Source organism: Grampus griseus (assembly GCF_964374135.1).
Source record: "Grampus griseus genome assembly, chromosome: 1".
NCBI lineage: Eukaryota > Metazoa > Chordata > Mammalia > Artiodactyla > Delphinidae > Grampus > Grampus griseus.
Window position 1 is genome coordinate 126,456,034 of NC_139017.1, and position 16,933 is coordinate 126,472,966.

Consider the following 16,933-nt stretch of genomic DNA (forward strand, 5'->3'; position numbering starts at 1 on the left):
CTGACTACACTAAGCTAATGTTGGACCATCTGACTACATTAAGTTAATGTGCTATGATTCATTTTTCTAGAGGACTCAGCCAAGTTGGAGATTCCCTTTATTCATCCAGTAGATTAAACTCTTCAGATTCTTAAAGTGCCTTTGTTTCTTTTAATTCACCGTCTCCCTTCTCATACCACTGAGCTAGTTGAACAGTTGTTAAAAAAATAAATGTTTCAAGCTAGGGGACTTTTTGGACACAGATTATGAAACTTTAGTTGTGATGCTGGCCAAGCAAAGTGGGTAGTTTTCTCTGTGGGGTACGGTAGGAGAGAAGAGGAAAAAAAGATCTGCTTTCAATGCGTCAGAACTAACCACAAAATAATTGGGCCTACAGTCTAATCTAATCATGCTTTTGTTTATTCACCTCATATAAAAGTCTCTTAAGAATGCATCTGAGCACAATATATAATAATACTATAACATACATTGTGAGAAACTTTGGAAAACAATAAAATGTCCACCTGAAATAAGCAGTGTTCATAGACATACAAACCCATTGGTCATGCACATTTGTGCCATTTCTTGAACTACTGAGTCACAATGCTGAACTGAAAGCATGAAATAGATTTTACAAACAGAGACTGAAGCCACTCAGAGGCCTAACAAGTGTTATCAGAAGTTTCACATTTGCATAATTTACTAAGTCAGTTCACATTTTATTATAAAATTCACATTGTTTTATTGTTTTCTTTTGTAATTAATTGGAACATGATATTCCTGCTTAACAGCAGGCAGGGGGCTTCCTCTTCAAAGTCAGTAGTTTGGGGACTCTCCAGAGAACCATCTGTGAGTTGCTTGTTAAACTGAATGTAGTGTTTCTTGTTAAACCGAAGCCACAATTATAGTAGAACCCAGTTAAAACTCAACTCATGTGTACAGATTTGGATAAAACAGGGGTAAAAACCACATCCCACTGCCCCCTACCCCTATCAAACTATACAAAAGTAAAAGCTCAATAGAAACCATTAGTATCTAATGTGAGAATCCCGTTTCCAAAACAGTTCATGAAGGGGTTGAGCAGTATTAGCAACTCAGACCAGGAAAAGGGCAGACCCAACTGGTGAGGGGCCCGTATGTCTCTCTTCAGCGATGTTCAGGTTCTATAATAATACACAATACAAAACGTTACAGGAAAAGTCGTAACTCTTAGGCAGAGTCTTCTACACAAATTGAACACCACCATTGGCAGGCAATGTTAGATATATAAATTAATAACTTACAAAACATTACATTATATACATTAAGTAATAAATACACGGTTATAAACAGAAACGGAGGTGATAGCGCGGAAGGCAGTGCAAGAGAAAGACGGCAGCATTAAACTGGAAACGGTGTAACTGGTGTTAGCATGAAGAGGGGTGCAAGAGAACAGGATGGGGACTGTGCGACCCCAGTGGCACAGGGGTTCGGGACCCGACAGGGTAACTGCTCATGAAGCTGAATTCTACACAGATTGTTACTGTGAACAACATGACTACCCCTTAGTTTGTTCAACAAAGTGCAACTCTAGAGGAGAAAAAATACTGTTGGAAGCAGGCAAACAGAGATACTTTATAAGGGCAACTAAGGAGTTGTTTGGGACCATAGGAGAAGGAAGTTGAATGTGGTTAGAAGCGTAGCCTTTCTATTTGCAAAAGTAACTATAGTCAAGTGAAAGATATTGCCCAAGAAAGGAGGAAGATCATTTTCTTTCCTTTTTTTTTCCCCCAGAAAGAGTCAGAAAAGTTTATGTCAACTTTGAACGTTTATCTGTGTAGAAGTTAATACTAAACTCTAGGTATTCAACAGGCATTTTAAAGACGTGAAAATGTTTTACAAAAAAGGCACACAGGTTGGCAGACAAGGGGACAGGTGAGCAGATATAGAAATGACATTATTAGTCAGTCAGTTCAGTCACTAGAGGGGACAGATTCCCAAAACTTAGTGCAGAAAAATCTCTCAGTTTTGTGTCTTCCATTTTCAAGCCATTCGGTTGTGATGCGAACTTGGCCTCCAGAACCACAGAAACCTTCAGCTCTCCACTAAGCTTGCAAGCAAGGCAAGTCAACTGTGGAATTTCCTGAGCTGCTATGCGCTTCCCGGTCTTGCATTCTGGCTCCAAACTCAAGTAACTGGAAAGGCCGGGAGGCCCTTGTCCCGTGCAGGCCTCGGCCCCCATGGTGGGCTGGCCCTACCATACAGCTGGCATGCTTGTCAAGGGTGGAATGTTCATCTCCATAGGAAGAGGGAGATTATGTGTCAATCGGGGACTTGTCTTCTGTTGTGATGTCTACATCAGTCTCTCCCAGTGAATCCCTATTTTCCGGATCGATCACACAGAGTGTCTTTGTGTTGCTGAAATAGTTGTGGCCCTCTCCTTCTTTTTCGGGGCCTTCAGAATCCTCCTCTTCGAGGGTCAGTTCAAATTGAAACTTCTCCATCAGACCCTGGCAGTCTCTGTTCTGCTCGTCCAGTGGTGGGGAGGGACTCTGGGGTATCATGCTCTGATACCAGTTCCTGTTATCTTCTAAAGTATCCAGAATGTCCTGGGCATCAGGCTGTACCAGGTCCGCCCAGGTCTCCCACAGCGGATGGACAATGTAGTCGATGAAGCCCACCTGGAGAAAAATAAGGTTACACATCTGTTATTGTGATGGGCCCTGGAACACCAAACAAGCCGTCCTGGTTTGCATGCAAAGAAAGAGCCACAACAACCCAAGAGAGGTCAATAATACTGGAATCTGTTATTTGAGTACCTACTATATGGTGCATCCCGCACTGAATGCAATATATACATTATCACTCTTAATCATGCAGAGTAAGTATGGTTATTCACCATTCACAAAGGAGGAAACTGTGACTCGTTGAGATGAAATAATTTGTCAGAGATCACAGAGCCAGTAAGTGGTGGAGATGGGACTCAGTCCCAACTTTGTCTGATCCCAAAGCCTGTGTTGGTCTCACTAGAACTGATTACTTTTCCTCTGACGTCTGCCAGGTAAGAAGTCTGGCTGTAACCCTGGTTGGGAATGACTTTGTCACTCCTTGGATTCTGTGAGTCATTCTCTGAAGAAGGAAGCTCCAGGTCTACTGAGCTCTGACTCAACATTCTTTCCCTGATAACTTTAAAATATGCCGCGGTTTTAAAATGAAAGGGAGCCGGCCTCGTATGACTCTGAGATGTCTCAAGTTCTGTGGAATGTTTTTGGTTTGTAGACGACGTAGGTGAAACACTTGAAAACACTTCAAGCCCCTAAACAAACAAATATCCCCTCTGCAGACACGTCTGCAATTGTTTTAGATCCAGAGGGCATACCGTCATTTCCATCAGGAGAAAGAAGGAAAAATAAAGACCATTAAGCAGTTCCTTTGCTAGTGTTCCTGTGAAGAAATATGAAGCTTATGGCTCTGTTATGGTTTACACAGGGGCTATGCATCCTGCATGAGCTGGCTCTGTGGCCTTATCCTGACCTTTCCACTGTGGGACAAACAGGAAACATTGGGGGTGGGAACAGGCTGAGAGAAAGAATAGGCACTAGTTGAATGAGGGAATGGAATTCCCCTGTCATGGTCTGGGGAGCTAGAGAGATGCTGGGTCGGGATTCAGGGGTAGATGAGCAAAGGCAACTTCGGTGCACCCACGGGCATTACATAGCTGTCTTTCCACACTGCTGGCAACTTCCCTTTATTAACATTCTGGATTTGGACCAGTTATTTAACACATCAAAGTTGTACCGTATCAAAGAACCTGAGTCGTATGTGACTTTTATCTATCTGTTTATCTATCTATCTATCTTTTCTCTGGTGTTTCCCTAGCCTAAACAAACAGAATTCATACCACAGTCAGGGCATCTCTGATCTGCACTGATTACAAGAACTTCGACTGTGGATGATTCAGATATTTCTCTTGCTTCCACCCACTCCTCTTTCCTCCCTTTTACTTCCTTATGTATGTTTAGTGGTTTTTAGAGACTATTTTCAAGGTGTTTTCCAGGGACCTGAAAAAAACAAGCTCAAGGCAATGGAGAAAATTCCATCAGCTGAACACACTGCAGTCATTTGCTTTCTTCATTTGTTCTGCTTCTGCTAAAGGTTCAGCACTTTTTTGAAAGGTAGCCTCTAGTTGCTTATTTCCTAGGCCCTGGGACGAGAGAACTCTACAAATCAAGGGCTTCATTGCCAGACGACTCAGACAATGCTCACCAGAGCCCATCTGTGGGAAATACCAGGGTGGACCACAACATCATGGAAACAGTGAGACCTGTTCTCAGTGATGGACAGTGAATAGTTTTGGGTGGAGGGTAGCTGGGTGAACTGGACCAAGAGGACAGCTTCTTCACCTGACACACTGGGGAAATACCTGCTATGTCTATGTCACAAGGCTGTTTGGAGGTTCAAATGGGATAATGTATGGGAAATGTGTGGAAAACCACACAGAACATCATATACATACAAAACACCACTGTTGCTAACAAAAGGGCAATATACTATTTAATTAACTAATTCATGAATATCTTGTTCTAATTAAGGCATTAGGGTATTTGAATTGGCCCTAACTTTATGTTATCATGTGTTTTTATGGCATATTAGACCTTCAGAGCACTTACAGATTTTAAACTCATTTGATTGGGTTTCTTTAAAAAGCAACACAATAATAATTGCAAAGGAACTATACATTGATATTATAACTACATGTAAATTTGGGAGTAGAAGGTAGTGGGGAAAGAGGATAACCACTAACAAAAAGTACTCTGAATGCTTTTGTGATAAAGGCCTTGGGCAGCCTAGAGACAGTCTTAATCATGACTGCCTGGCTCAGGTAGTTTGTTGTCCTGAAAAAAATAGCATCTCAGCCGGCCCTGAAGCCTTTGTAAGAATATCGATACTATCTAGTGCTACATATTTTGCAGCTAGAGGCATCTGGGGCATTTCTGCATCTCCCTGCCTACAGTGTAATGTCCCCCCAGTCCTTAGCACACAGAGAGTTTGTAGCTTTGGACACAACCAAAAGATGTCAGCATGCTCTCAGAAGTGTAGACGTGACCTTGGAAGGGGACACAGGACAGTGCTTCAACTATGAGGCAGAGAGAGATGTGTGGGAATGAGATTCGTCACCTCTGGTGATGGTAGCAGTGTGCATGATTGTGGAGAGACAACGAAAACAGGAAACAAGGGTGAAAAGCAGAGGTCCTGGATAAAGACAGAGCTGGGGGAAACCTAGAGGGATGAGATGAAGGAGACAGCAGCATTCAGTTAAATCAGCAGGATTTGTTAAGGTCATAGACAATGATCTAAACTGAGGATACACAGTCCAAACTTTGATGGATTTCTGAAGACTGCTTTTTCTCCTCGTTGTGAAATTGAGTGTAATGGAGAAGGCGAATGAGTCATGAGCATAATGGAACTAAATAAAGTAGTTGCTTCCTTATAATTTCACACACACACACACACACACACACACACACACACACACACACACACATATTTAAAAGAAAACAGCTAGAAAGAGCCCTCCAGTTCAACCATCAGCAGAGCTCACAGAAACTTTGAAACCTTATATTAGATACCTGGGATTTTTCCACGGAAGCTGTGTGCTTATCACACATGGGGCTAATCTCCATTCCCCTCTCCCGCTCTTTGTCTCCCTGCTGGAAAAATTCCTCCATGATGCGGTCTGTCCATTGCCGATACAATTCCAGGGACTTGGTGGGGTTACTCAGGTCTGCACAGTGTACCATGTTGCGAAGGACCTGAAATCATCAAATTTTGGAAATCCCATAAAATGAGGTATAAATACTACCAGAACATCTCATCCCTCTCGTACTAGTACACTTGGTACCAGACCCAAGAACATTTTATTTGCATTATAATTATGGTGCTTGCACCAAAGAAGCAGGATTACAATGGTGCTGGCCAGAGTTGGTTATTTACCATTATAAGAGTCCCCAAAGGGAAAATATGTCTTCTTTGATTGACAGTCATTGAATTAAAAAACTGGAAGGGACATTAGAGGTCAGATGCTGCCATGGTTTCTTCTCCTCAGTTTGGAAAAAATGCAAAGAATTACTCAAAGTAGATGTCTTCATATTTTCCACTTGTGGAAAGAGGAGACCAACTGAGGGCAATTTGTATAACCAAAACAGACCTAACAAAGTTCAAGTCAGTGGGATTTATGTCCAAACATGAGCCTTTGGGATCAGCAGTCACGTATACCCTATTATAAAGAGATTTTGCTGTTTATTTTTAGAATTAAGCAACTCAATAAATAGGGTTCTGTTTTTCTTCGTAAATTAGAGAATCAACTTGAATGTCCATTTTCCTTTGCTCGTTCTTAAAATAAGCCCAAAGCCTTAGTAGTAACCTAGGACATGCAACTAAGTAAACTTGTTTTTCTTTTTCTAACTGCTGCGTCATGAATTTGGTGTGGCTTTGTGTTAAATCAAAGGCTTCTGTCAAATACCTGTATACGATCAGTATAGTTGTCCAGGAGAAGAACGCCGGAACTTGTAACTTTCTTTGTTTCTACCATTGTCTTCAGGTCTGCCAGCAGGCTCATGTGTTTGGACATATCAGTTGCTAAGACCTGAGGTTAAAAAAAAAAAAAAGGAAACTCTCAATAAACTCAGTTTATCAAGGAAATGGATTTTCTCTTCCAGCAAAAGTGAGGAACACAGGGAGACCAAAGTCTTACCATGTCAATAACCATCTTCCTGAGTGTCTGACGCTGCTTCTTGGTGAGATTCTGGAAGATGTCACAGTGTTCTTCTTGGAGCAGTTTGAAACCCACGGCAAGGTGATGGTTTTCCAACACAGATTCATCATTATACATCAACGCAAGTTCTGAATCTAATAAACAAGGGAGAATGATGATTTAATAAAAAGGGATACAATTCAAACTGTGGAATTACCTCAGTGTGAAATCAGATCTAGTTCTCTCCATATGATCTTAAGAACCAAGACCCCATATGTCATTTTCTATTAGAGCAGAGTCTCCCTCTACAAAGAGAAATAGTCAGTTCCTAAGTTAAAAAAAAAAAAAAAGTTTCCAGTAGATATTAGCTCATAAACTTTCTCTTTGATTAAAAGTCACAGTATTTTTAAAATGCTTTTTTTCCTTTTCACTTCAGATGAAGAATTTGACATTTTAGGTAAGGGCATTCCCAAGCAATTAATCCTATTTTTATCTCAGTTTGTAACTTCCCTTATGTCTTCACGAATGTGTGCTTTGGAAAAAGAAGACTGAAAATGCCACTAAACTTCACCCAAGGTATTAAAATTTTTCACATTATCTCACTTTTTGATATGTTTCCCAGCTCCATCAATTGTGAGTTTTGGATTTTCAAAGAAGATAATGGTGTGAGTGTAAAATTTCACTTTATCCAAATAATGTAGCTCTTTGGAGCTTTCTGTAAATATGGTAACAAAACAATAACTTTTTACAACAATCTTGATATCCCAGTTTCTGCCCTATGGCCCTATACAACAGAAACTGCATTATCTAGTTACCTAAACTACAGCTTCTAGCCTGCCTTTCACACACAAGAATCCCAGACAACCTTTGTTAGGCAGCGCCATGGTCTGCAATTGAGAACATGGTCATCAAACTCATGAAGCCACATTTTCTCTTAACCAAAATGATAACCAAGTGATGATAATATGTTACTAATTGTAGGTGTTGTTACTCATAAACCATTGCTTTTACAGTGTGCTTTGAGTTACATCTTCAGAACAGGTGGTGGGATATGTGATGTCGTTTCAGCACTCTTGCCTTGTTCATCCTGTGATCAAGGGCATAGCTCTGCAAGCTGGCTTTTTATGGTATGTGGCTTTGGCAGAAAGACCATTTTTCTGTGTGAAGCTAACTGGCCTATATATGGAATGGTTCATGACATCACAGTAGACCAGCTGATATAACCCACACAGACAAGCAGCTGCCCAAAGTTTACGTTCTTTCGGTAGAAAAACAAGGCAAGGTACCTCACACCTAGTCATTCAAATATCCTGATGACAAAGTATGCTAAGGGCTCTTTCACAGCAAGTAGCTCCAATATTTCTTAAAACTGTCAGCACTGGATGTTAATCTTGACCACGACAAGATAACCAGTATTCTCAGAAGAAAAAAGTACTTAGATTTTCAGCATTTAGAAGTGGTACATTAACTGGGAAAAATCATGGATTTTCATTAGCATGGATACTAAATATTTTGAGCATGACAAAAGCTTTGAGTAGGGCTTGGGATCTTAAGGATGGGCCAGGCCTTGAAGGTCACTGAAGTCAGACCAATCCATACCACAGACCAGTGCATAATCAAACCTATGAAGCTGGAAGAGAGTGTGTGAGACTTTTACTGACCCGACCCTCCATCCTGAATTGTGGAAGCTTTTTCTTGGAGTCTTATTTCTATATGGAGGCTCCCATGCTCAGATACAACGTTTGAACCTGCTCCCTCAGTAGAGAGGGACACTAGTGGGTCACCATGCTCTGTGTGAGAGCCCTGCATAATCCTAAAAAATCATTACCACATTATTCCCAAGCCTTTCCGTATCCTTACTGGATAATTCCACATGTGTTACTCTTTCCTCACATATTGCATTTTCCAAACACTGAGTACTTTTTATGGCTCCCCTCTGACCCTTTCCAAGTTCTCCATGCAGCTCAAAGTGATGTTGCTAGACTGGACACAATATCCAGGAAAGGTCTGACCAGTTTGAGTGGAATGGAAGGATTACCTCATTATTACCCTTATTATTATCCATAATGAAAACATCGGGAGGGAAAAAATGAAGCAGTGACTCATACAATTATCTCAAGTGACTGTTCTAGTGGCGAACTCACTTGTGTTGATGAGAAACTGATTGGAGACTCCAGGATGATCAACGTCATGAATAGCAGCTGCAAAAATGGCGGCCAGGATTTCCAAATCTGTGAAGACGGCCTGCAGGGCAAAATGAGTGCACTGAACTCCACGTTCCATTTGCCTATCCTGCTTAATTAGTTTCATACTAAGGTACCCCATTTCATTCTTGTTGGGAGAAAGATGCTTTGTTGATTTATGCAATATCTCAATATACTATTTTAATTAAATGTAGATTCTGTCCATCATCATAAGGTCTCTTATGTGAGAGGATTGGTGGTCAGAGCCCATGCCCACATCGAGCCTGCAGGCTGAGGCTCGGGGAAGGCGTTAGCACAGCGCTCATGGTAAGAGATCAGGTGGTACCTGATATCTGTTTCTTGGATAAGTGGTATAACAGGATGGTGCTTATGCAACACAAGCACGTCAGACTGGCTCTGCTCTGATATAAAAAGCTTCATATGCTTTCAGGCTGCATAACTAAGGCCAAATTCCAGATTTATAAGCCTGCCAATAAGTTATTTCTTAAAGCTAAATTTGTAGCATGGTCAGAGCTTTCACACATTTATTCATTCATCCATTCAGTCAATACCTATCCACTCAGTGATTAGTATGGACAAGATTTGAGGACATTTCTGAGAAATGAGACCTAATGCCAACTGCTCAACTCCTTCATGCCATCCCGTGAAGCCTCCCTCCTCTGCCCCTACCTGTATGCAATGATTTAAACCTAGTATTTATTTAGGTATAAATTGCTTCTGGCTGAAATGTCTTTCATCATTCTCTGTGGTTACTTAAATCTTCTGATCCTTCCATTCAATCTAATTATGCAAGGACACATTGAACTCTCCCTTCTCTAAACATCTGTGGTTCTCATGCTCAATTTCCAGCCACACAGTAGGTAACAGCAGCAGACAGTTGATAAACAGTGTTGGCCCACTGTGTGATACTGACACAGAACATAAAAATAATACTGTTTTTTTTTTCCTTCAGGGCTATAAAACAGTCTTAGCTTCTTGGATTTCATTTCTCAGAATATATGGAACCCAAGCAATAGAGTTGGGGTCAGTTTAATCTTTCTTCACCTTCCAAGCTGAATCTGCAGAGGTGGGCTTGGCTAGGGCGTGGCCAGTCCCTTCCCACAGTGAGCCTACACATTTTGGAAATACCTGACCACCACTGCCATCTGTCAAGGAAGAGCATGGACTGCTGCACCCACTGGGCTGCTTATAGTGATATATAAAAATGCATTAATCTGTGAGAGAAGCAGTCCCAGCCACCTTCTAGAGAGATGTCTAACAAGTTGGAAAGCTGTCCCTCTTTGCTTCAGCATTGTTCATTCCTCAGTTCTAGATTTTTCAGTTACTTTTCCTTCAATCCATAGAACCAGTTTTATGAATTCTTAGGCGAATAAGCTTATGGATGCTTATTCTTAACAGGAACTATATAGAACATTTTATATTATATTTCTGTGCTATCCCTCAGAGGACCTGGGATGGTGTAGGCAGTTCAGATCAGCACGTGCATACTGAGGATATACTATATACTAAATGCTGAACTAGACACTTATTAGGTACTAGAGATACAATGACAAATGGAGCATCCTATTAACTGCTTGATAATTAAATAATTTTTCCATTGTAACAGAGGTAAAGGAAAGGTTACTCTGATATGAGAAAGCAAGTAGAAATGTCATCCATTTATATTAATAACCCAATTGATACATGCTCTACATAATAAAGAGCCAGTTCCAGTATGCACAAACATCTAATTACATTATTTCTATCAATATATCACATGTTGTATGGCACTTTTTAAGGAGGATGGGCAGGGTATGCAAAACAGATCATAACTACTCACATCTAAGGCTGGCGTAGAAAGAAGAACATGGGTTGACTGGGCTACATCAGCAGCGTGTAGGCTGTTATGATATGCCACATCAGCATGGTAATGGTCTTCTAAAGTCATCATGTAGGTAACAAAGGTGTCAGATGAAATTTTGAATGTCTTTAGGAGGTCTCTTTCCTACGCAGCAAAAAGGATTAGAAAACAACTAAGTGGATGTCCATAAATGAAGAAAAACCAAATCAGAAAAGTAAACTGGGATGGAAAAAAATCATAAAGAGCATCTAATTGGATAACCAACATTCACTCCTGTTTACTCACCTGGAATATGGCATACATGATGCATGTTAGGGGCCTATTGTGTGAATATCCAGCCACATTGAAGATGTTAAGGCCCCATTTGTTCAGGTCTTCCAGCTCCTATATCAAAATTAGAGAAATTTAGAAATAAGGACAGTTTTGTTCACATGCCTCATTATTTTTATTTATTCTGGGGACCGGGGTTGGCTAAGTCTTTAGAGTATCTATTTAGAGTGTTCTGGTTGCATGAACGTTTGAAAATGGAATGATCTGGGAAGTTGAGTATCTTCATGCTGTTTAGAAGGTTCTGTACATATTTTTCAGAAAAGGGAGAATGTGTGTTTATTGATAAATTTTGTTTCTGACCTCTAATTTTTTGCCGTATGTCAGTCCTCAGTCAATGTTGCTGTCGGAAGTAGGTGCAAGTGATTAGAGATCATTCTAGCCCCATTTCCCTGTCTCTCCCCTTCTCTGCTCACTGGTCCATGAGTAACAGCTAGAAAGCAATCTCAGGGAAACTCCTCTGCCCTTTGGTTATTATCACTGAGAGCCATGTCAAGGAGACTTAGCTGCTAGAATGTGTGTAAGTCAACCCTGATTTAGTATAAAAGGTCATGAAGATGCTAGTCATCCATTACATCCTAGAGCTCCTGCGCCACAGAAAGACTTGAAAGAAACATCATTCCATCCTGTGTTGTGGGATTATTCCAAGATTATCTGATTAAAGGAGCAATTTATTCCATTATTAATTACTGCCCAGAGTAAGGGATCCAGGCTCTCCCCAGAGGCTTGGCCCAATGTGTAATCAACCTTCTTCTAATGACATCTTTCGGACACTCCCTCACTGAATGTTCATTTGTTCTCATTTCATATTCTCACAAGGCCGAGAGAACCTCAGCAGTCACCTTGCACGGCCTCCGAGAGGAGGTATGAATTCTTTCTGAGCCTTCCTCCACTACTAGGGTTTGGGCTCAAGGGTCAAGGCTGTCAATTTCTCTCATTTCTTCTTCAGCTCTGCCAATCAGTGCAGATTTTCTCATTGGTCCTTGGCATACAGTCTCTGAAATATCCTCTGGGGTAATTCAGCCCTGTCTATTGCCCTCACCTTGGATTCTCCCAATATGTGTTCAACAGGATTCTCCATTCATAGGTTAATGGACCCAACTCAGGACAAAATATGGTCCTTTGGTGCAGAAAAAGGGCCTTTAACTAGGTGTTCAACAATGGACAATGGGCTACATCAGCCTCATCATACTATTTAATAATAAAGCAAAAGCGATCACTGTTTTCTAGTAGGAGGTTTTAGACATCTGCCTGCTATAAAGCAGAGCTACACGAGCACACACCCAGCTCATACACACCTTAGCTAGATGATCTTCATTTTCCGTGTTGACTCCAAAGCGTGAGATACTTGTATTATTTAAGCTTGAACTATGCATCAGTTTTTTCACTCCGCTTATCTGTGTCATGAGCTGTTGCTTTTTCTTTTTCTCCCTGTCTTTCTGGGTGGGAGATGGAATCTCCACGTCATTCTGCTTGTCTGCAACAACACAAAAATAGGTTTTCCAGTCCCTGTGTGCCAATGAGAACCCACTGCAATATTCAAAAACAACTTGTAACGGTCTATAATGGCTGGCTCATCTTAGGAAGGTCTGTCATAGCATTATCTCACTTGATCTCCAGGACAATCCGGTGATACATGATTTTATTGCTAAAGCAGCAAACTGACGTCCAGAGGAGCTAAATAAGTTGTTCAAGAAGTGGCAGAGGTAGAACTCAATCCCATGTCTTCTGTTTGATTTGGGACAATTACACTCATACACTTTCAAGGTGAGGCATCAATATTTATATGTAAATTTCTTATTAAAGTGAATAACTTGTATGTTTGTAAAAACAGAGAAGGTTCATGTAGCCAAGCCCAGGTTAATAAAAACAGGCTTTATGTTTTGCTCACTTTATTATGTTTGTAATTATTGTTTAATTTAAAAGATCCATATAACAGTAGCTGGGTTCAGTTTAGATGAGTAGTATATATGTTAGAGAAATAAATGGCTTCTAATCTTCAAATGATTCCTCTAAAGCCCTGGCTTATGACGATTTGAGGTTAAGAGGAAGACTGTAATTTCAGTTTTATCTCATGCCTTGTGTCTATAAATTCTGCTAGTAAATAATAACAATGCCTCTCATTGGTAACAGGCATTACATTGATTAATGTAATTGTGCTTATTAAATATCTATAATCATCTCATTTAATTTTTAAAAAAATTCTGCTACAAGATAAAAGGAGGGCTAGGGTTAGTGAGAAGAACATATCTACCTGCTCATAGAAGCTCCTTCTTCTATATCATGCTATTAAAAATATCAGCAATCAAATATTCTATTTCACTTCTCAGGGAGATGGATGGATCCCGAGTCCTTCTGAAAAATGCATTAACTCTCTCAGGCCACAGGGATGCCTGTGACTGCGCTGAGGCAATCAGTTATTGAGGTGCTCTACAGCTACTTCATTGAACTAAATGACACCCTGTGGCTGAAAGAGTTAATGCAGCTTTCAAAAGTTCCTACATTTATCTCTACTTGTTTCAGCGAAAATGAGTCCAAAGACAACTTCTCTATTTGAAAATGACACATTTCCAGATGGCCTGCTGGGATCTAGATGATTTGCTTTCAACTCTTGCAGTTGATGGCATAGTCACACGTTCTCCCTGGAGACCTCCGCCTGCTCACAGAGCCCTGTGGACAACTCATCAAAGCAAAGTGAGCACAGTGAGGTGGAAGCAGCTGTCCTGGACCCTTGGCACCTGGCTGTAGGGCTGGAGCAAGAGATTTCTCTATCCCTAGCATCTCAGTGCTGTCTCTGGGTGCCCCCAAGTTCCTAGATTCACCAGCCTATGACTCTGCCTTAGGGAGGAATTTTAGTGGTCATCCCAGTTAGTTCAGGGGTTTCCAACCTAGTTCAGCATCAGAAGCACCCAGGGAACTTTTGAAAAATACAGATTTATGAGCCCCACCCAGTCCTACTGAATCAGTGTTTTTTAAAAATCTTCCCAAGTGACTTTGATGATCAGAGTCAGGTTTGGGAACAAATAATAATCCCACATGTTCATTTTTCAGATGAAGTCAGCAACTTTCCCAAGCTCAAAGGGCAATTCATTCAACAGATATTTATTTCACAATCACTTTGTTCCAGACGCAGTGATTTAATAGCTTAGAACCCAGGCCTTCAGGTTCCCGTTAAAATCTCTTTCTGGTCTCTCAACCTTTGGCATAAAAACTATATATGACATTACTTTTGAAATTACTTTTCTCCCTGTCACTTCACTCCTAATAATGACTACTTTTGCTAAAATAAAAGGCCACAATAGCCCCTGCGTTTCCTAACCATCATTCTTCACCATTCTTCATGCCTGGTTAACGAAGCTGTTAGATTCTTCTGTGCCAATGCAAATATAAAACCTCTAGTGGGACTAGCAGCTCTTTCCCTTTGTTTAATTAAAGATTCCCTGCGACAGCGAGAAATTGAGCCGAACCACTACTGTGTCTGGAACATTACGATAAAGAAGAAAGCCATTATCCACAGACAGTGCCATTTTGACATTAATGGGTGTTTCCCTATGCAGGCATTGGAACAACTGATGGGTTTCCCTATTCTGAATTTCCTCTGCTAAATGCTTAGCCAGTCCCATTCAGAAATAACCTGAAACACACACTCAAAGAATCATACTACATGCTTTGTGAGTTCACATTTACAGAACGGTCAGACTACAGTGGGGAAAGAGTGGAACAGTACCAAATAAATAAATAAATAAACAGATGCAAAAAACGTCTCATCAAAACTCTGATAATGGCGGCATTGGAGGTGCTTTTCTTGCTAGCTTACAGCATTTAATCATGCAAAATTCCTGAGTTCTCTTCCCTGTGTCTTGAGAATTCTATGTTCCAGCTTTGGAGACAGTAAGTCGGGGATTTGAAGGGGTGATTCTTCTCTGAAAAAATATCAACTAACTTGTAATATCACATCTAAATATCTTGCTTTAATCTGTGCTCCTTCCCCCTGGGTCCTTTACTTCCTCCTGTACCAGCAACCCGAGCCCATTAACCTGCATGAGCATCACAGAGTGCCTGCACTGATGGTCTCTTGCCTGCATGTCAGCCTGTCCATCTGGACGCCATCCTTTTACATGGAAACAATACAAGTTTCACACATTCCCCGCAGTGAGGGATTTCCCTCCTTTCTGGATGACACATTTTAACTTTCAATGACTCTTACTGAGATACTGCTCTTCAAGTTTAACTGAAATCAATAAGGTCTTCCCATTTTGTGCTCTTGGAGATGGTTGCTGTGCTCTGACAAGAGGCTCTTATATTACTAGAAGCTGTTAACACATTTTTAGGTCCAACAATCCTGATTCTAAAGACTTTTCTCCATAGATTACATCTATTACTGAAAGGCGATTTTCTTCTGACAGCCTAATAACCTTTCCTAGTTAAAGAAGTGACAAGTATTTTGATCTAGGAGTCAAGAGAGTGAAGTCATAGTTCTGGCTCAGGAACATTTTAGCCATGTAATCTTGGTCAAGTTACATACCCTTCTGGGCCTCAGTTTTCTTTCTTGGAAAATGAGGGAACTGGATGAGGCCATTAAGGTCCCTTTCAGATCTGACATTTTGTGAAGAAGGCTTCATGGTCCTCCAGGAATACTCGCCATGCTCACAAGACAGGACGTAGAGTTCCATGTCCTGCATTTGCAGTTTGGAAACAAGCTTTGTTTGTTTGCTTTTTAAGATTATCAAATTGTAAGCCTACAGGCTATTCCAGAGAATCCAAGTTGCCAGGTATGTCTTAGCAAGACTGATAAACTCCATCCATATAGAAAGTTAGAGCTGGAATGGACAGAGGGTGTCATCTACTCCAGTGTTCCCATTTTACAGTTGAAATAGCTGATGAATCTTTTGTTTATATGATGGATTTTTTTCTCCCTAAATTTTCTCAAGAATGTAATCTGTCTGTCTAGCCTGTTTGATCAGGTCTACCTTGTGTGTGCACATGCGTGTGCATGCAAACGCACACACACAAACACACAGGCTCACCACCCTCCTAATGTTGAGTGTGTAAGGACTGAGGTTCTAACAACCTACCTCAAATTATCAACTTGTTGTTGATAATTTAATTTTGGGGGGAATAATGAGAAGCCAAATGATGGTTTTCCTCAAGAGATATGCCTCCATAGCAACTGGAATATTCAACAGAGTTGACAGTTACCCGTTCTTGAGATGCAAAGTGTTGAAACTGAGAACTCATTTTTATTATCTTCTCAGCCTCCTCACTTGATAGCCTTTGATGCTAAAATAAGAATAATTGGTATACTAAACTATTCTCATGGTCCTTGGCAAGCAGATAGTGAAAGAGGCTACAAGCCAAGAGGACTGCTTAGGTACAACCTTGGATGATGAAGGGCTCAGAGACTTCCTGCAGCTTTACTCCAGTGGTCAGAGTCTCTTCTGAGATGACAGACAAGCCCTGATATTTTAACATGCAATGTTTATGAAAACAAAAATGAGTCCTTGCACTTATTGATTTTATTCTTCTTTCCCACAGTCATTAACCTGGAGACTGTCCCTAAAACAGTCCCTAGCTTATGAAAAATAATTGGGTGTCACACAGATGGACAGGAGAAGATGCCTGCCTTCAAAAGAAAAAAGGGGGATAATGGAGAAGAAAAGGATCAGTACACAACACTTTCTGTTCAATTAGATTCTAGCTCCTCTTGGAGCTAGGATATATGAAAAAATCTTCTCTTTGTTCTCTGACAAAGGTTGCCACAACTGCCGCTGGAGAAAACCAGGTGCTGCAGACACCCACATACTGGAAACAGTCGGAAAGGCACTTGTCAATCATTCCAATGCCCACTGG

At 40.8% G+C, this 16,933-nt stretch overlaps 1 protein-coding gene across 2 annotated transcripts in view; it reads right to left on the bottom strand.

Moving 5' to 3' along the window:
• Positions 1-398: 398 nt before the first annotated feature.
• Positions 399-16,933, bottom strand: part of PDE4B (phosphodiesterase 4B) — a gene marked incomplete at its 5' end in the record, with an annotated part of 484,828 nt that continues 468,293 nt past the window's right edge. For both annotated transcript variants that reach the window (XM_082674895.1, XM_082674896.1), the window contains 8 exons: positions 399-2,639; positions 5,589-5,771; positions 6,482-6,604; positions 6,713-6,867; positions 8,857-8,956; positions 10,736-10,900; positions 11,042-11,140; positions 12,382-12,560. In XM_082674895.1, the coding sequence (XP_082531021.1) occupies positions 2,274-2,639; positions 5,589-5,771; positions 6,482-6,604; positions 6,713-6,867; positions 8,857-8,956; positions 10,736-10,900; positions 11,042-11,140; positions 12,382-12,560 (1,370 nt within the window). In that variant the 3' untranslated portion in view covers positions 399-2,273. The remainder of the gene's footprint in view (positions 2,640-5,588; positions 5,772-6,481; positions 6,605-6,712; positions 6,868-8,856; positions 8,957-10,735; positions 10,901-11,041; positions 11,141-12,381; positions 12,561-16,933) is intronic.